Source organism: Streptopelia decaocto (genome assembly GCF_964273445.1).
Source record: "Streptopelia decaocto genome assembly, chromosome: 23".
Lineage (NCBI taxonomy): Eukaryota > Metazoa > Chordata > Aves > Columbiformes > Columbidae > Streptopelia > Streptopelia decaocto.
This window is the reverse complement of record NC_138678.1, coordinates 1004772-1024280: the sequence shown is the minus strand read 5'-3', so window position 1 is coordinate 1024280 and position 19509 is coordinate 1004772. Positions and strand designations below refer to the sequence as shown.

General features: G+C 53.5%; 2 protein-coding genes and 1 long non-coding RNA gene across 6 annotated transcripts; 2 read left to right on the top strand and 1 right to left on the bottom strand.

Annotated features, from left to right (window-relative positions):
- Positions 1–12: 12 nt before the first annotated feature.
- Positions 13–1983, top strand: SH3BGRL3 (SH3 domain binding glutamate rich protein like 3). Its single transcript, XM_082071299.1, has 3 exons — positions 13–214; positions 578–745; positions 1045–1983. Exons 1-3 carry the CDS (start codon positions 167–169, stop codon positions 1108–1110), a joined length of 282 nt encoding a protein of 93 aa, XP_081927425.1. The 5' UTR covers positions 13–166; the 3' UTR covers positions 1111–1983.
- Positions 1984–2121: 138 nt separating this feature from the next.
- On the bottom strand, positions 2122–12513 carry UBXN11 (UBX domain protein 11; the record flags this gene model as incomplete). 2 transcript variants are annotated; one of them, XM_082071269.1, is made up of 12 exons in its annotated part: positions 2122–3697; positions 4500–4646; positions 5288–5355; positions 5577–5680; positions 6467–6587; positions 7750–7827; positions 8145–8362; positions 9559–9673; positions 10149–10225; positions 11240–11294; positions 12133–12233; positions 12315–12513. In XM_082071269.1, 12 exons carry the CDS (start codon positions 12511–12513, stop codon positions 3532–3534), a joined length of 1449 nt encoding a protein of 482 aa, XP_081927395.1. In that variant the 3' UTR covers positions 2122–3531. The 2 variants fall into 2 exon arrangements, with proteins under 2 accessions (XP_081927395.1, XP_081927396.1); XM_082071270.1 differs by lacking the exon at positions 4500–4646.
- Positions 6584–18399, top strand: LOC309449293. Of its 3 annotated transcripts, XR_014185927.1 has the most exons (6): positions 6584–7556; positions 10048–10233; positions 12334–12446; positions 13175–13304; positions 13523–15508; positions 18122–18399. It is a non-coding gene; the product is annotated as an uncharacterized lncRNA (long non-coding RNA). The 3 variants fall into 3 exon arrangements; XR_014185928.1 differs by having other exon boundaries at positions 12334–13304; positions 14373–15508; XR_014185929.1 differs by having other exon boundaries at positions 12334–13304.
- Positions 18400–19509: the final 1110 nt, after the last annotated feature.

Sequence of the window (19509 nt, the reverse complement as noted above, 5' to 3'; positions counted from 1 at the left end):
TGAGGGTCCCGGGTCGGGGGTGCCGGGCCCGCCGAGCCCGCATGCTCGGGCCCGCCGGTCCCATTGGTCCCCGCAGTCACATGCCGGGCGGTGGCGGGGCCGCCCGGTCCCTCCCTCCGCACCTCCCTCCGCCGGGCTGAGCGCAGGGAGCGGCCGCGATCGCAGCATGAGCACCCTCAAGGTCTACAGCACCTCGGTGACCGGATCCCGGGAGGTGAGCGGCGGCGGGGGGCGCTCCGGCCCCGGCGGGGCAGGGCGGGGTGTCCCGGGGCCCCTCTTCCCTAGGGTGGGCGTCTCTTGTTTCCCCTGGAGCCGCGAAGCCCCCCCCTCCCCATCCCAGGTGTCCCTTCCCCTGCTCACACCGCACTCTATCCCCTTCTAACCCGAATCCCCGCCGTGCTGGGTGTTCCCCCCGCCACGCAGGGCCGAGCCCGGTGCCCAGGTGGGGTCTGGCCTGTGGCCCACAAGCAGTGGTTGCTCCGTGGGTGCTGTGCTATGTGTGGCACACTGGGGTGTGTGTCCACACTTTGGGTCCTGTCCAGCCCCCCATAACCAGCCTTTCCCACCCGGCTTCCAGATCAAATCCCAACAGAGTGAAGTAACCAGAATCCTCGATGGGAAAAACATCAAGTATGAGCTGGTGGATATCTCCCAGGACAACGCTCTCCGGGAGGAGATGAGGGCGAAGGCGGGCAACCCCAAAGCCATCCCGCCCCAGATCGTCAACGGAGATCACTACTGCGGGGTAAGGCTTGTGCTCTGCGCTGGGGGCGAGCACCGCGGAGGGTGGGTGGTGGGCAATAATCCTGTCCCTTTGGTTTTGCTACAAACGGTGTCGAAATGCTTTTCAAAAGGTATTTCTTGCGAGGCGCACAGACAGGGCGCTGCCAGGGTTAGCGGCGGCTTGTGAAAAATGGGATGCAGGCAGGGGGGTAGTGGGGCTGTCCACGCTTTGCTCTGTCATCCTCTATGCAAGTGACTGTCACCTGTGCTGTGACCAGCTCATTCTTGCCTTGCGAGTGACCGTATGGCTTTTCTTTGCAGGATTATGAGCTCTTTGTGGAAGCGGTGGAGCAAAACACCCTGCAGGAGTTTCTGAAGCTGGCCTGATCCCCGGGCTCCTCTCCCATCCTGGACTCTACCTGCGTTCCTAAGCACCCTCATCTCCAACCACCTTCACTCCCAGGTTGTCAGCGCTGTCCTGGCACCGCGACTTGTCATCCCATCACAGGGAAACCCATGACCAAAACTACTCATTGCAGCTGCCTCCGATTCCATCCTGCCTAACCCTGATAATCATCTCAGAGGGATCCAAAGAAAGTCTGACGCTCGCTGCGCATGGCCTTTGAACAAAGCTGGGCCTGGCTCACACCGCAGCTTCCAGTGCCTCTGTCAACAGCAAAGCCTCTGGGGCCGTGCGAAGTGCAGCCGTCCGCCAGCCCTCTCCCCTGCAGGGAGAGCTTCTGCTTCAGGAGGGAAGGGCTTCGGGTTGCATGTTACTTCCCACTTCTCCCAGTTGCTGTTAAATTGTACATCCTGCTGCTTCACTGCCTCTTTCTTTTTTTCTTTCATCTCAACTGCAGAGATTATGGCAACTAAGTTGATTTTTTTCTTTTTTTTTTTTTGTTTGTATTAATTTAATGCAAAAATACTGCACAAAGCTGGGGCCTGACCACCCACCGCAGAGGAGGCCAGGGCTGGGGAGGAAGGCCGGTGTCACTCGACCAGCTCTTGGGCGGGAAGGATGGGTCTAGAAGCGGGACCAGCGCTGCTGCGCCTGCCCTCGATGCGGTGCCAGGGCTCCCTCGGGAGCATTAATGGCTCAGGGCTGCTCCAGAACAGCTGATGCTCCAGCTGTCTTATCTTTCCTCTTTGAGTTGAGCTTTTTGCAACCTGGACCAAGTGCATTTTGTTTTCCTGCCAAAAAGCAAGTTTATAACCAGTGTTGTCTTCCGAGATGCTATTAAATGTTACTGTACCTTTCGCATTGGTACTTGTGGATTTTTTAAATTTGGTTTTATTTTGACTACAGGTTTAACATCACCCTGCGTAATGATTGTGTCATTTCCAGCTCAGGGAAGCTGAGTCAGTTGTACTTGCTGCTGCAGCCTGACAGAAAGATCTTAACACCTTAGATTGCTACCGTTAATCAAAGGCTCAGAGGACTAATCTGAATATCCTACAGCACAGTAGTGACAGGTACCTCTCTCGAGCGTTCCTCTCCTCTGCATGTTAAGAACAGGACAGCTTCAGCCAGACACGTGAGCAAAAACCAAACCCCCGGCACCAAAATTACCCCATCAGTTATAGACCAGGATATAGAGGGGCAGCGGATACGGCTGCCCCATAGGAGGGTCCCCTGTACACTCCTGTATTTGCTATAGGTGGAAAAAGGAGGAAACTGAAGTGGAGCTGTGGGGGTTGAATCACCAGTCATGGGGAAGCGGTTGGTTTGCACAAGTGGTGCTGCTTGTATTTGAGTTCTGTGGGGCCCAGCTCCGGTTTGGGATCTGGGCAGTGCTCTGGGCGTCCTGCCCCTTTCCACAGCAACCGCGCCTTCCAGATCGAATGGAAGTGGAAACTGCAACTTAAGTAAATGGTTTTATTGGGAGCCTGTGGTGAGGGCTGGGTCTCTGCTAAAAGGGAACCTGCCAGATGGTGCTGCCTTGCACAAGTGTGAGTGTTGTCAGCTGCGAGTCAAGTGGGAGCTTGTCACAGCTGTAACAGGAAGAATGTGCTGGGGAAAGGGGCCTGCACAGCCCCAGCCGGCGGGAGAGGGCGGAAGATGCTTTACGGGGGGTTGTGCAGAGAAGCAGTGGAGGGATTACGCTCTTCTCCGATGACACGGTGTCCTGTTGCAGCATCCAGCTGCAGGGGGAGGCAGCTCGGGGCGGTGGCGGCGAGGCTGGGCCTGCCGGAGCCGGGGCTGTGCAGGGGAAGGAGTTGTTCCCGTACAGGAAACCCAGGAGCGGGATCTGGCTGAGATGGGGCTGGCTCAGTCCCAGCACTGCAATGGCTCAAGGCCTTTTGGTTTAGTTTCACCGGGGACTATATATCTGAGCCAGTTTCTGTTATGGCATAAGTGCAGTTGAAGTCTGTGGGGAGCAGCTGTGTGTGGAGAGCAAACCGATGCTGTCTGTCTGTCTGTCCTGCTCAGATAGGGCTGTTGCTGTAGAGAATCCCTGAGCCCAGCTAAGCAACTGCCTGGTACCAGTGGCTTCCCTGGGTAGGGATCAGCCTGTGTAACCTTTAGCAGAGATGAGAAACCAAACCTTGGCTTTGAGCTGACAGAAATGCCCACCCGTTTGGAGGAAAAGCATCCACATATGAGGCAGCAGAACGTGCTCTGCCAAAGGCCAAACGGCTGCCCCTGAGCTCTTCTCTGCATCCCAGGTAACAGCACAAATAAACTAAATCTGGAAAGACAACCCTCTCCTATCTTCCCGGCCAGGGGAGGTTTAACACAGCTACAGGTGTGAGGCAGCTCCTTCCTCTCGCAGAGTTTGGGGGAGCAGCTCTTGCTGGGACCTGTTAAGCTGGTTGCAGCTCTGTCCCCTCTTTTTGGGAGGGGTCTCTTCTCTGCAGCAGCAAGGAGGCACTGGGGATCAGGCCACATTCCTGCAGGCTCCTGGAGTTGTCTGCGTACACCCTCTGGGGAAAGGTACTGATGATCTCATACGAATCTGAGTCTCCACCCCTAGGAAAAAACAGCACAATCTTTCCTACGCAACGGGATCCCCCAAGGTTTTGCTGAGATGCTTCGGCTGATCCAGCTGCAGTTATGTAAGAGTAGAGGAGAGATGGTTTCACAGGCACAGGCCCAGCAGAAAAAAGGGCTTTCTGCCCAAACTGCAACCAGCCAGGCACGGAGCGGCTGTTCCAGGCTGCGCAGCTGCAGCGGAGAGGGAGGCTCCTGCATCCCAACAGCCGTGAGCTCAGTGCGGGCACAGACTGAGGCCAGAGTGAAGAGGGGAGAGCAAAGGGGTCCCCTCAGCCATCTCTCACTGTCCCCAAAGGGATGTGTGAGCCCTTGAGCAGCATTAAATGCATGCAGATATAAAGCCGGATAAGCAAAGGATGGTGTTTGTCCAGCAGCGGATGCACCAGCCGAGCCAAAGGCTGCAGCTCTGCTTCCAGGCTGCACCATTTTGGGAACGGTGGCAACAGGCGAGCGCTGCAGAGCAGCTGGAAGGAGGCAGAGGCAGCGGTGGGCCTGGGTCAGATGGCAAATCTGAGAGGACGAAAGAGGTTTATCTCTGCTGCTTGTCAGCTTTTTGGCAAAGGTGGGTATTAAATGATCTGAGCAAAGCGTGACCCTGGCGGTGCTGCCCAGAGAGCATCTCTGGTGCTGGAGCCAAAGCAGCAGAGCATGCCCGGCAGCTCCCGGAACCCTCGGCCCTGCTCGGCTCAGGCTGGTCTGTTCAGGCTGCTCCTGTTCTCCAGGGCCCAAGAAACCTTCCCTGGGGCTCCGTGGAGCTGGGAGGAGGCCCTGAGCCTACCTGGCACGGGCAAGGTGTTGGCGCAGGTCTCCTATGGTCTCTGTGAACAGCATCTTCACGATGTACGTCTGCTCCCCGCTCTCAGATTTGACGCGGAGGGTGCAGACATCAGGGGCAGAAGCTTCGGCCTCTTCAGCCGTCTTCACCCTGAGATTAGAAAACCCTGTCTGCTGAGGAGTAAGGGCTCTGTCTGACCATGGGTGAGCGGACCAACCTACAGCCCAACCTGCTGCTTTGCTTCCCCTGCTTAAAGGTGCCTTGGAAAGAGGGCTGCTGACCTTTTTTAGCTTTTTTCATTTTAGATCAGGGCTGTCTGGTAAGTACTTTGCCCTACTTTTTTGATTAAAAATAATCTGCTTTTTTCTTTTTTTTTCTCATTAGCTATTTGGGTCTTGTCTTGCCAGAAGACTGAGTGGAAAAGTGCTATTTGCGTGACCTCCCACTCGGGCATCGGTTTCCTGGAGGGATTCTCCCATTTAACACAACTGTAAACAGCTGCTTAGATGGTTTCAAACTCTTGGGACTTGGCTTGCTCTCAGTAGAAGTATTTCACAGTAGCAAGAAACATTGTGAACAACAGCAGCTTTTGTTAGAGATGTAAAAGATAACTGAATTATTCATGGTAAACCTGCTATCTTCCCAAAAGACCAAATTCGGACTTTTTTCCTAATTATTTCTAAGATAAACTGGGCAAGTCTATTTACTTCCTCAGCTGAAACCCCTTTAGGAACTCCTCAGTGATGGAAGAGGAGCCTGACGGGGCAGTGATGGAAGGGCTGTGCCCATACCTCTCCAGAGCAGCCAGCCTGGGTGTCTCCACCAGGATCTCTTTGCTTCTCTGCACCCCACAAGCGCCCTGAAACCAAACCAGGTGAGTGTCACCACAACCAGGGCCAGGCAGCCCAGGAGCAGGTGCCAAAGTGCCATGTGTGCTCTGGCAGAGCCTTTCTGGGAGGAGAAGGAGGTTCTGCAGAGCTGAGGGAGGCCCAAGGAAGTGGTTGCTGGTGCTGTGTAGGGCGCTGAGCCCAGGGAATCGCTGCTGGCCTCATCCTGGGCGTGTTTGGGGTTCATTTATACCTGCTCTGCTGCTTGGGCTGAGCCTCGGACACCCATCGCTTCTCCTCTGTGTTTTGAGGGCTTGGAAAGCTTGTTGAGAAACCGCTCCAAGGAGCCTCTGGGACCTGCAGGAGCAGAGGGGAGATGTGTCCATGTGTAACCTTTCTGACAAACAATTTTCCCCCAGAGTAGGCTGATTTGGTGAAACGTGAGAGCGCAGCAGCCGACAGGGAGAGCTCTAACCTCCCCAGCTAGGCTGGGCCTGGCTGTCTCCCTGTTGAAGCTTGTCCCACTTTCTGGGCCACTAAATATTTGATTATCAACAAGGAGCAACTGCGCAGCCTGGCCAGCACACAGCTGGACACACACCAGGCAGAGCCCTGGTTAGCCCTGCCTGAACTATCACCATTTTTACAGACTTGGAGGATTTTTCATCTTGTGAGGGTGTATTTGCAGGTGTCCTTTTCCTGTGGTGTCACCGGCCTTGAGATGAATGAGCAAGTAGTAAATTTGATATAAATAGGAAGATGTTGCAATGCACGTGTTCAGGTTATTTAGTTATGCATGCACAAACCCACTATTTTCTGTCTATAGGACTGACTGCATTTCATTTTCCAACCCCAACAGGTATTGCTTAAGCATACTGCTCAAGTCCAGAAGCAAAATGAGGAATCTAGGGCCTGACCTTATGTCCCATATTCTCCTATGAAAGTCTGAAAAGGAATTGTCCCGTATTCTGTACAGTTAAGATCGGTCTGGCTGAAGACGTGCGCCACTATGGAACGAGCTTGTATGAGAACCAAAAATTGCTCGCAAGCTGCCCCACCACCAGATCTGCAGGGATCTCAGTAAGGTTTTGGCTCTCCTATTTGGGAGGTAGCTGCATTTTGAAGGCAGGTTTAAGAATTTACCTGGGATCTCAGTGGTTTCCTGCACCTCACTTGATTTTGAACAGCCAACCACTTGGCCGTGGCCAGGAAATCTCCCTGGAGGGTCTCTCTCCCGAAACACCTCGTCCCTTTTGTCGGTGACCTGTTGAATTAAGGCCAAGAGCCATAAGCAAATCTGAGTGTTGCACAAGCTGCTTCTCACTGCATCAGAGCACAATAAACAGCAACTCTAACCAAGAGTTGTAAACCCCAAATGAAACCAAGCAAGCTGCTTCCTTGAGCGCTGCCCCAGCTGTCCAAACTCAATTAAATGCATTTTCAGCTCCTACAGACTCTCTAATAAAGCAAATCCTCGAATCTCTGGGATTCTATGATTTGGAAGGCAGAGTGCTACCCCAAGGCCCCCCACCGTGTGGAAGGCTGTATAAATAGGGGCAGTTTTTCTGTCTGGGTTCCTCTTATGTTCCTATTACGCTGCCTGTCCGTATCTCGGGTGGATGCACGATGTATTTACCCCAGATTACTGTGGCTTCCAGAGGCAGCCAGCTGTGCACAGATGACAGGGAACCACAGCCCCCAGAGCCTTGCACAATCCTCCTTCCATCCGACTTGGGCACCTCCACCCCTACCAGCTGGCTCTGCCTGTCCTGACCTCCCACCGTGCCCTGTTTTCGCGGCGTGGGTAGGTGCGCCCCTCTGGTTGTGCCTGCTTACGTTTTGGATGCACTCGAAGACCTAGATTAGAGTCCTCTGAGGGCTCTCTGCCCGTTTTCTGCCTGAAAACGTGGCCTTGGCTTTTTGCCATTTCGGAGAAATCAAAAAGGCCCAAAAAAGCCTCAGGTGGCCAAATCCATTTAAGTTGTGGCTCAATAAACTCTCTCAGCATCCTCCTTGAGAGATACTTGGTCGAATTGTTTTTAAAACTTTTCCAGGGGAACTATTTGAGAACTCTTCTTCTCCTTTTTGTTACACCGTTCTTCAAAGGCTGCACGTACTCCTCTTCTACAAAGCCTTCTGTGCTCTTAGAAGTCCTGTTCCAAGCTGAGAGGCAGAGAAGCTGCTCAGTCCGAATGCCGAAAGGCTCACTCGTTTCCTGTAACGGCTCTAGCAGGTGTGCTCCCAGCCACCCTTTCCGCGACACACACATGCACAGAATTAAGCTGCATATGCGCTTTGTTCAGAAACTTAATTTGCTGTGGGGAGCATTCGGCAGATTGGTGAAAGAAACCCGAACAGTTTTTCTTGATAAGCAAGAGAGCAATTTCTTCCAAAAAGCTGTCAAATAGGGTTTTTGCACCGCTTACCTGCAAAGGGACGCCGTCTGGGTAGCGATTCTGCAGCTCTGAAGGGAAGTAGCCGTCCATGATATCCTGCAGGCATTGCTGAAACAAAGTGAGAGCTCGTGGTCGTACCTTAGACTTTCCATTGTGACTGATATTCCTCCCGGGCTGCTTCTATATGTGTGGTGACCGCTGTGCTGAAAAGTCTGCAAAGACCAGAATCTACGTCTTTAGTACATCTTTGCTTAATGATTTTTAGTCTTCATAGGCACCATGGCAGTGCAGGTGCAGTGCAGGAGCTGGAGCTCCTTTTTAGGTCTGAGATGAGCTCCCAACCCCTATTCCTACACATTCCTGAGGCTTAGTGAGAGACAGCGGGATGGGTCCAAGTCTAAATTCCTTTACAGACCTTTCCCTACCTGTGTGGATGGGTCCTCGTAGGGCCGGAAGGGTCCATTGAACATGACGATCCCGTTTTGATACAGCGTCAGAGGGAGGGGGTCCGGCTGCCTCAGCCGAGCCCCCCCAGACGTGTACTCGATTTGAGAAATACCTTCTCCAGCCAGCACATTCAAATCCTTCACGTTTTCCAAGATTAAATCAAAATCAACCTGGTGTTTGGCCACAACTGCATCACCTATGGCAGAGGGACTGGAGTGAGAGGGGAAGGGGATGCCAGCGGAGCAGCTTTCTCTTATGTGTGAATTAGCGGTGGGTTTGTGTTTAACGTTTTTTGGGCTGGCTGTGTTGCCTCTCCGTGCTTTGCCTTTTGCACTTTCGCATAGCGTGGTGCAATGTTGCTGCCAGGCTTACATGGGTGTGTGCAAACCGCAAGGGCAGGGCAGCAGGGAACAGCCTGAGAGCTGATAGAGCTCCCGAGCCAGCGACGGGTGCAGCCGGCTCCTTACACCGCTCAGCTCCTTTGTCATTTCAGGAAGGTTACGATATCCCTTAATGAGCTGCTGTAAAATGCACAGAGTGAGAACTTTAACTGGTTGGATTAACTAGATTGGATAAATGGATCGGGGAAGAGATGCTGGTGTAAATACTCCTTGCCGCCCACAGATTGCTCCCTCTTGCTGGGACGCTGCTGAGGGTGTTTATCAGGGTGGTGGGTGAAACCGTAAAAACAGAGCTGTGATGGGGCAGAAAAATGAAATCAGAAGAGGAAATGAAAGAAGAGGTGTAGGCAGAGGTGTAAAGCCTTTGGTGTTTTCTGTTCTGCTTTTTTTATGATTTGCTAAAGCAGAGTTGCGGAAAACTTCCTTAAAAAAAGGTAAATGAGCTGAAAACAATTAAAACTATTTCTACTGCTTTTCTCATCTCCTCCCCTCCTGCACCCAAGGGAGGGAAAGATTAGTTAGCTAATATTTGCATAGTGGTTAGGAAGCAGCATTGGCTGTACAGCCCAAGTATTATTCTTTCTTTTTCTCCGTTCCCACTTCCTAAGAAGCTTTTGCCAAATATGCTTGGACCTCATACAGCACAATCAGGTTTCAATTAAACCACTCACGTGGTGGTTGAAAGGAAAGACAAACAATACTCCCTGATGGAGCCAGACAATGTGGGTAAGTTACTACAGCTACTATGTACACAAAGCGTCTGATTCTGTTTTCCACCCGTTTTTACTTCCGTGTCGTTGGGGCAATCAAGCTTCAAACATTGAGGGTACGTGAGCTCTTCAGGAAGCAGCTGCAATCAGGGTGTCCTTCCAAACGGCTGAGCCAGCAGGTTCTCTGCTTTCCCCATAGATGTGGCTTACAAAATATATAACAGGTTTACAAAATACCAGCTTTCTGATAGCAGCTTCAGCCAAGAGCGCTGGTGCTTTACCTGGCTTCCAGACGCTCCTTGCCGGCAGCTCCTCTTCATCCTTGAGCAATTCTAAATCTTCCAGCTGCTCATGTCTCTCTCCAACCCAAATCAGACCATAGTCATTTAGAAACCGCTGTAAGAGGGAAATACGAGTCAGCGTTGTAGACCGGAGCTTCAGAGAACTAAAATGGAAGCCTGAGAGTGCTCAGCTGTGATCATGAGAAGCAGAAGGGGACATGAAAAAGGGTTGTCATGGGCTCTTTGGCTCTGGCAGACAAACTTGTGGACAGAGTAGTAGTAGTAGCTCTGCTAGTAGTAAAAGGGAGAATAAGAGTGTCTGTGGTGACACAGTAATTGCTCAAGACTGTAGTAGCTGCAAAGAATGTTTCTGCAGTCCCAGAAATCAAAACAAAGAGGTTTGCAGGATGCACAAATGTTTGTGTATTAAAAAAAAACCCAAACTCCTACTGCCCTGTAGCTCACACCCAACCTGTTCTTTCTTTTCAGAGCGGCGAGGTGGAGAATCGTGATGATCAAAGTGGCATCCTGAAAAAACCCAAGCAGCCCGGGACAGCAATGACCCCAAACCTGGGGTGCAGGTGTCTCACCTCCATCTCCCAGACCTGGCTCTGCAGCTGAAGGCACCTCATTTCCAGTTCCTCTGCTGCGGATGAGCCAGGAGCATCTGGAAAGGCAAGAGTTGGTTTTTCCATGTACAGCCTCAAATAAAAGCTGTAGATAACCCACGGCACAGCACAGCAGCACCTGCTCTTGCTCTAAGTGAGCTCAATGCAGGGGCTGAACACAAGCTTTGTGTGCTGGACCCTGACAATTCAACCTGCAGCACTTCCAGAAAGATGCTGACAGACTAAAAGATAGTTGTGAACAACACTGGAGGGGTTTTGTGCTTTGGGAAGCTGATGTGAGCGGTGCTGTTTGCAATTACACAATGACAATTGCTTGGCTAACTCAGTCTTAAGGGACCTATTAAAAAAATGAGCAGGTGTCCACTAAAGCTGGATCCACAAACCCAGGCTGACTGGCTGGAACAATATGTGATGAGGTACAAAACACGTTTGTGGTTTCACGGGCGTATTTGTGTTCTCTGCTCAGGAAATGGAGAACTTACCACAGCTTTGTGCTAACAAGGTAGTTGGGCCGTTGCAGGAAACGTGTCTGGGCTCAGCTGGAGAGCTGCTGGATTCCAAGGAACAGAATGGAGGGGAAAACCTTCGGTGACTCACTCAAAGCTGGGCTCAATTTAGAGTTAGGCTGCCTCATGGGCCAAGTGAGCTTTTAGACCTGTCGTTTGAGACTCCACGTAGATTTTTGGTTTCACTTAGCTCTGTTTTTCCAGCCTGTTTGAACTCTGCAGTATTTACCATTCTTTTTGTTGTGACCGTCCTGCGCGGTTTCTCTGTGCTCGTGGAAACTCTGTCGCCCAGAGAAAATAGGTCAGGAAATAATGTTTTGCACTGTACTAGAAAAAAAACGAGCAACGGATGCGAGTATGGAGGCAGATCTGCTTTGGCAAACGGTACCACGTGTGTGTAACTGATACCACTCGCCGGAGAGGCTCTCGGGCTTTTAAGGCAAGGCTGGCTCAGCGAGGAGGACTCGGAGCCCGCTCTGCGGTGCCGGGAGCTCTGTAGCTCTCCTGCAGGTAGGAACAAGGTCCCAAGGGTAAAACAATATTTACCTTCTCCTTTCTGAAGAGTCTTCATCTCCTCTTCAAGTTCAGCAATCCTCTTATCCTTCAGGACCAGAACAAATGATGACCGTGTTTAGTTCTTGGCCTTCAGGACCTTGAGGCATAATTTAGTCCTGGCTGGGGGGTTAGGGGTGTACTTACTCTCACCCCACTCAGCGACAGCCAAAATAAGGGTCAGAAAGGGTGTATCACCTCACAAAAACCTTAATTAGACTCAAATGAGGGGTGGGATATAAACTTGCTGCTCCAGGAATAGGCGAGGCACACACTGACCTGTCTTACAGAATCATTTTGATTGGAAAAGACCCTTAAGATCAAGCCCAACCATTAACCCCACGCTCTCACAAAATCATGTCCCTAAGAACTTCATCTCCACATCTTCCTCTCCTCCATCTGCAAAAGAGCTGTGGGCACCCACACCAACTCCTACCCCTGTGCTTCCTGCTGGTGCTCTGACCTGTGGCAAGCGGCTCGTGTGGAAATGACACCAACATCTTTGCAGCCACCTCTTAAAAACAAATAAAATTAAAAATAGGGTATTTATTCTAAGCCGAAAAAGTGCAAAGAGGTCCCTGCTCCAGGATGACTCTGCAGTGTGAGCTGCTGTTGTTTCAGAAAGTAAAAGGAGGGAAATAAAGTGTCTGAAGCCAAACAGCTAATGAGATCAGTGAAAGGTGCTGAGAGTCTTGAAGTCACGGCGGGGACCGTCTGCTCTCCCACCCCCAGCACTGATACAATCACTCTGTTGCTTTGCAAAGGCTTGTTTGTGTAATTAACAGAGCAGGCTACAGATTAACTTGTTTTAGCCCAGACTAGATGTGAGCGACTTCAATCGCCAAAGCCGGGCACAGAAGAGGTTCAGTAAAGGGCAGGATTGTTACCTTCAGTTGGATTTCTTGGGCTTGTTTCTCTATTGTTTCCTCCAACAGAGTGATTTTTTGCATCATGGAGGACAGGAGCTCCGTGTCGGTGTGAGCTGTGCCTGCAAGCACAAATATGTGTTACCTGTCTAAAATAGCACCTGGTAACGGAGGCTAATCCCCTAATAACCGAAGGTCTTTACCCTGCATGTTCTTTTTCAGTGTTGTCCCCCTCGTGTTCCAGGAGACAGGCTGGCATCTTCTGAGAAGAGGCATGAAGAGCACGAGAGAAAGAAAACAGGTCAATATTTTGGATATGGCTTCTCCAAAAACAGGTAAAGAAATATTGGGGTTATGCTGAGAGAAATAGAGGGCAGGAGGAAGCAGCACGGCCCAGTCCATTCACTCCCATAAACACTCTTATGCTAATTAGTAGGTGCTCGTTATGAGCCGGGACCCAAGGGAAGGTACGATCTCAGCAGCTGGGAGGAGTAAACATAAAATGGGGCTGGCAGAAAAGCTCTGTAATACTCATACAGAGCATCCCGCACCACACAGTGAGGCAGAAAGTGGTAATATTGAGCTATTTTAACAAAAAGCACAATCCTCTGGGATTAACAGAAGTGGCGAACCTCACTGGGAGGGGAAAGGGAGGTTTTGCTTTGAGATCTAGAAGGAAGGATGTGACCTAAAACTGAACTGTAAAAATAGATGAGGCTCCAATGTGCACTGGGGCTTGCTGGGGATGTGGAAACCGTCTGTTACTTACATGATCTGAGACAGATTGGAAAGAAAAAGCTAAAATCATTGCAAAACATACAATGGTAAGAAAAGCCTTACCAGTGGAAGCCATGAACTTGGGCAGCTCTGCCCTTTTAGTACAAACAAGAGGGGATAATATGTAAAAATAAAGCACAGGTTCATTAACTTTGAAAGGAGTTGCTCGATGATTTTTAAATGTGTTGTCCAAAAAAGCCTAAACTGCACATTTTTCTCAGCAGCCCTACATCCTTGCTTTCTGTGCAGAGCGGGTGTTCACGCACCCACCGCTTGTCTTTAACAGTTAAAATCCTTGAGCTGGTGGTGTCTCTGAGCCTGTTACCATCATGCCCGGCCCTGTGCGTCCCCAGAAGGCCGGCAGCGATCGGCTTTTTGAAGGATCTTTGGCAAAAAACAGATTTAAAATAACGATGGTAAGCGGTACCACCTGGCGGGGTGGGCCCTGGGGGGGCCCGATGTGGGTGGCAGCGCTGGGGACACCCCGGCGTGCGCTGGGGGGCACGCCGTGTGTTGGGGTGTCCCTCACAGTGTCGGGGGGGCTCCCAAACCGCGGGGGGACCGGACCCCCTGGTTCCCGCCTTGGCGCCGCACTCACCCCGCGCTCAGCGCCCCGCCGCCATCTTGTTTACAGGCGGTTGCCACGGCGACGCGGAGCCGCTGCCATTGGCTCAGCGCTGGTCACGTGGAGGACGAGGCAGGCCCCAGGACTACACGTCCCGACATGCACCGCTCCGAGGCCGCGGGACCGATGATCGGGGTGACACGGGCCGGGACCGTTTCATAGAATGACAGAATGTCAGGGGTTGAAGGGACCTCACAGCTCATCCAGTGCAATCCCCCCATGGAGCAGGAACACCCAGATGAGGTTACACAGGAAGGTGTCCAGGCGGGTTGGAATGTCTGCACAGAAGGAGACTCCACAACCCCCCTGGGCAGCCTGGGCCAGGCTCTGCCACCCTCACCCCCAACAAGTTTCTTCTCATATTCAAGTGGAACCTCCTGTGTTCCAGTTTGCACCCATTGCCCCTTGTCCTGTCACTGGTTGTCACCAGAAGAGCCTGGCTCCATCCTCCTGACACTCCCCCTTTCCATCTTGATCCCCAGGAATGAGTCACCCCTCAGTCTCCTCTTGTCCAGCTCCAGAGCCCCAGCTCCCTCAGCCTTTCCTCACACGGGAGATGCTCCACTCCATCATCTTTGTGACTCTGTTTCTTAGGAGGGAGGCCCAGGCTGCCCGCAGGCTCCGTTCTGTGAGCCGCCTGCCAGGCTGAAGGGTCCTGCCTGTTCCCTGCCCCACAAAACGGTGCTTTGTGGAGCTGTGGTCACTTAGAGCATTTCACACCTTTCCTGGGGTGGGAGCACCATGTGCTGCTTTTCCTCCACCACCTGATCTTCAGCTCTGGGGCGCAGCTTGACCCGAGGTGTCACACACTGTACAGCTGCTCCTGGTCTCACCTGCTGCTTTTGTCCCTGTGTTCTAGCAACGCTGTCCCTCTCCCGGGAGCTCCCACATGCTCGTTTCCTCGCTGATGCTCTGCGCTCCGCCCGCCGTGCAGAGAACCATCCCTGCACGTCCCCGTCCCGCTCTGCTCTCCGGGGAGCTCGGCCTCACCAGCTGGAGAGGAGCAGAACAGGCCAGTTTTTAGCACCTTTTATAGGATGTTGGCTGTCCCCAAGACACTTTCATTTTGACTCTTGCATGAAGAGCAAAAATTAACTAAATTTGGTGAAGCTTTGCCGTGGAGGACTCAGCTCCAGCCACCGGTGGGCTCGCTACACCGTGATGCGCTTCACCAACACAAAACCAGACAACAGGTGCATATGCGCAGTGATCCCAGTAGCTTCGCTTAATTCAAACCATCTTAAAATAACCAGATATCTCTTGTTTCCCACTCGTGCAGTTGAGTGGGTGGAAGAGCTCAGAGACCTGCCGTGACACATATTGGGGCCTGGAAGGGAGCGTTTCGCTGATATGTAACACAGATCAGAGTACCCCAAGTGTGTAACCAGGATTCAGAGGGGCAGCTCAGACCCAGCGTCTGTCCTGAGCTGCACGGAAGGAGGTTTGTTACACGGTGCAATGCGGAGCCCTCTTGAAACACTGCCCGTGATTTGCAAACCCTCCCAGTGAACTGGACGAGGTTTAACCCATAACCATGATTAGTCCTTTATGGTGTGGGGCAGAGGACAGGGGAGAAGCAGAGCTCATCAAGGGTGGGGGATTCATGCTGCAGGTGGTATTTTGTGACGAGGGAAAAGGAGAGCAGGGCTGCTCTTGTGCTGGATGATGGAGAATCGAGGCTGAAAGGGCCGTACAGTGTCATCCCCACCCTGAGATCCCCATGTTGTGTCTTTCACCTTCTCCCTCGCAGCACTGGCAGCGGATGCGACTTCCCCAAATCGCCGTGGGTTCAAACGGCCCTTTGGGGCGGTGGGGCCGGTGCAGGGAAGGCAAGTGTGATTGGTGAGATGGGGCCGCCGCTGCGCTTAAAGCCTCTGGCTGCTGCTGCTGCGAGCAGATGAGGAAGCGTGACAGCACCGCGCGAGCCGAGCCCCGAGCATGCAGCCCCCCCGGTGCGCCCACCTCCTCCTGCTCGCCCTGCTCGTCCTCTGCCTGGTAAGAGAAACCCCCGCGAAGGCCGGGGGTCCCGCCAGCTCCGTCCCATGGGGGTGGCGGCAGTCTGGGGGTCTCCGGGGTTCAACCAGTGGGAGAATTTCTGCTTTCAGCTGGAAACCAGAATGCTTGACTTTCTATGTGACTTTAACACTGGCTTAGCAGGGGCTTTGCGCTGTGGTCTGTAAGGTCTAAATACTTCCATAAGTTGCTTTTTTAAAAGTTTTGTGTTTTTTTTTTTTACTTGAGAGCATCACTCACATCCTTAACCTTTGCACTTAGCTCTCCACCCCATTTTGCAGCCTCTACTTTGTCTGCAAGCCCCAGCCCGTGCCTGGTGCGGGCACACTGGGGATGGCTGTGGGGACACTGGGGACACTGGGAACAGCCATGGGGACACTGGCTGGGCACACAGCTGTGTGGTTTCCTCTCACCTCTCCCCACCAGGCGTTATTTTCCTCTTTGCTGGCGCGCTTAGTGCGAGAGCCGTGTGGGTGGATGTTGGCTCTCCCTGCGTGGGGACGGGTGCATGGGAGGGACGAAAGTGCCAGTGCTTTTGGGGACGGTGATACTATCTGGAGCAGCTCTCAGGATCTTTTCTTTCCTGCCCATTTGTACTCGTTTTGCTCACAAACTCCACGCAGCTGTGACCTCCACGGGGTGTATTTACCTCCCAGGAGTCCCACCCTGTGGCTGGGGAAACCAAGCAAACCCCCTCATAGAGCAAAAGTGCGTGTGAGGGGGCAGAGTAAGGTGTTGGGGTCCCATCCCTGTCCCTGTCCTGGCTCTGGAGGGACCTGAGGAATGTGAACCAACACGGGGGCTGGTTCACACGGGGACATGCAGCCCCTTTTCCCGCAGACAAGGCAGCGCCCTGGTCCCCGATCGCAGGTGTAACACGCAGTCGGGAAGGACCAAAACCCCAGCGACACTGGTCCTGCACAGGGCAGGAGGATTCACGCAGACACCTTAATTTGGAAGGTGCCGACCTTTAGAGAGGGAAGGAAACCGCCCTGAAATCACCATCCCGGTTGTGTTGGATTTCACACAGCGACTGCAGCCTTGCGACAGCCGAGGGGGACTGAGGGCTCAGGGGTCTCTTCTCCCCTCTACTTCCAACTCTCCTGCTCCCTCACAGTGACCTGAGGGGCACTGACCACCCCCCAGCTTCTCCTTCTGTCCCCCCCTTTCTAAAACCACAAGGCTGGAAACAGAGCAGCGACACGAAGGGGAGCTCGCTTTGCTTTCCGCGGTGGGAAAACCCCAAAGCCAACAGTGACTCTGTGTGTGTGGGGAAGGAGAAGCTTCCTGGGGAAGGGGAGGCTGCGCGTCCCCCCCAGGAAAGGGCTGCGAAGGCGCTGGGGGGGTTTCCACCTGCTGCTCTCTGCTCTGCTTTGGAGCGCTCGCTGGCTCTCAAGAGCATCGAGTCCAACCGTTCCCCTCGAGCTGATGCTCTGGCAGAAGTGACATTTCTTGGGCTGCGGCGGGAGCTTGCACTCCTTGGCGTGGTGGTCCAGCCCCCCACAGTTGTAGCATCTGCCAGAGCGGGGAGGAAAAGAGATTCGAGGAGGAGAAATAAAATGAGGTGGGATGTTGGTGCGGATGTGCCCGGGACTCATCTGGCTTCACAGCCAGAGCTGGGCTTAAAATCATAGAATCATTTTGGTTGGAAGAGAAGCTCATGGAGTCCAACCGGTGCGGGGGCATCCAATCACCCCCTTTAAAGCCTGAGCTGGTTTTGGGGTTGTTTTCATTCCAGAACAAGCTCCTTTGGGCTTTATTTTATAATCACAGAACCATTTTGGTTGGAAAAGTCCATCAGGATCATCAAGTCAAACCATTCCCACCCCTGTCCCTGCCCCATGTCCTGAGAACCTCATGTCCGTCTGTCCAACCCTCCAGGGATGGTGACTCCAGCACTGCCCTGGGCAGCCTGTTCCAATGCCCCACAGCCCTTTGGGGAAGAAATTGTCCCTAAATCCAACCTCAACCTCCCCTGGCGCAACCTGAGGCTGTTTCCTCTCGTCCTATCACTTGTCACTTGCTCCATTTTATTGCTTTTGTTCACCACCAACCCACAGGAGCACTTCCCAGAGCCACGCTCGGCACATTTCCACACCAAGCTCTCACTGGTGTGAACTGGGAGGCACCGGGAGATGCTCTCTCTGGTGTTACCCCAGTACCACCCCAGTAACCAGCACTCACCAGCCTGATGGGGTGCATGGAGCAGATGGACGGGTCCTTTGCTCCCCACGCCTTTAAATTGGGCCCAGCGCCACCCACAGGCTCGGCGGACCGCCCTAATGATTCTCGACCAATCCGGTGCTCCCAAATTCCCCGCTATTAGCCAATCACAGCCTAGTAGGGGGTATATAAAGATTGGTGAGGGGGAGTGGCGCTTCCTGTCAGGCGAGGCCGTGGGAGGTGGGTGCTTGTTTACACTAGTGGTGCTGTATTGAGGGGATTTTCACACTCTGCAACCATCCTACCTGCCCGATGTGTGTTTTGATATCCCTCCCCGGCTTCAGAACGTAGGGATCATCATCGAAGAAAGGCTTGGAGTAAACCAGCCACCTTGCTCCACTTTATCGCTGACTCTCTCCTTTTCCTTTCCAGCCCTTCAGCCATGCGGAGGGGAACCCAACCAGCGGCCCCTCCACCACCGTAGCGGCACCCCAGGCCAACCTGAGCCCGCCCGGTGCCCGCGCCCCGCTCCTGTCCCTCGCCATGGGGCTGCTCGCAGCTTTCGCCCTGCGCCTCCGCTGACCCCGCGATGCCACCCCCAGGACGGCACCCGCTGCCCCGGCTCTGTCCTTCTTCAGCCTCAAAATCACACCCCGGAGCCCCCGTTCGGGTTTGCTTCGGGGCCCTGAGGAATAAAGTGCTGGTGTAGAGGCCTTTGGGTCGTCTCTGCTGCAGACCCCCGACCCCTCGATTTACCGGGGGCCCCGAGCCCGGCCCTGAGGCGCGGCCCCGGGCAAACGCCCGGGGCCGCGCCTCAGGGGCGGGCCCGGGGCCCAGCGCCACCCACAGGCTCGGCGGACCCCCCTAATGATTCTCGACCAATCCGGTGCTCCCAAATTCCCCGCTATTAGCCAATCACAGCCTAGTAGGGGGTATATAAAGATTGGTGAGGGGGAGTGGCGCTTTCTGTCAGGTGCGGCCGTGGGAGGTGGGAGGCGGGTGCTTGTTTACGCTAGTGGTGCTGTATTGAGGGGATTTTCACACTCTGTAACCATCCTACCTGCCCGATGTGTGTTTTGATATCCCTCCCCGGCTTCCAGCCCAGGGGTTGGGCTGGGTGAGCTCTGAAGATCCCTTCAACCCAAACTACTCTATGATTTGATGATGCATCTGGAATATTGTGTCCAGTTGTGGCCCCTCAGTTCCAGCAGGACAGGGAACTGCTGCAGAGAGTCCAGTGCAGGGCAACAAAGATGCTGAAGGGCGTGGAGCATCTCCCGTGTGAGGAAAGGCTGAGGGAGCTGGGGCTCTGGAGCTGGACAAGAGGAGACTGAGGGGGGACTCATTCCTGGGGATCAATATGGAAAGGGGGAGTGTCAGGAGGATGGAGCCAGGCTCTTCTGGTGACAACCAGTGACAGGACAAGGGGCAATGGGTGCAAACTGGAACACAGGAGGTTCCACTTAAATTTGAGAAGAAACTTGTTGGGGGTGAGGGTGGCAGAGCCTGGCCCAGGCTGCCCAGGGGGGTTGTGGAGTCTCCTTCTGTGCAGACATTCCAACCCGCCTGGACACCTTCCTGTGTAACCTCATCTGGGTGTTCCTGCTCCATGGGGGATTGCACTAGATGAGCCTTCCAGGGCCCTTCAACCCCTGACATTCTGGGATTACGTGATGGCTGTTGCCACAAGCCAGAGCAGTCACTGGAGACACCTGATTGAAGGACCTTGGTGCACCCAAATCTGCCGAGGAAACCTCCCGAGGAAACAGCGCTGCCCGAACAGCCCCGTTTTGCCGCGGGGTTGATCAGCGGTAGCTGCC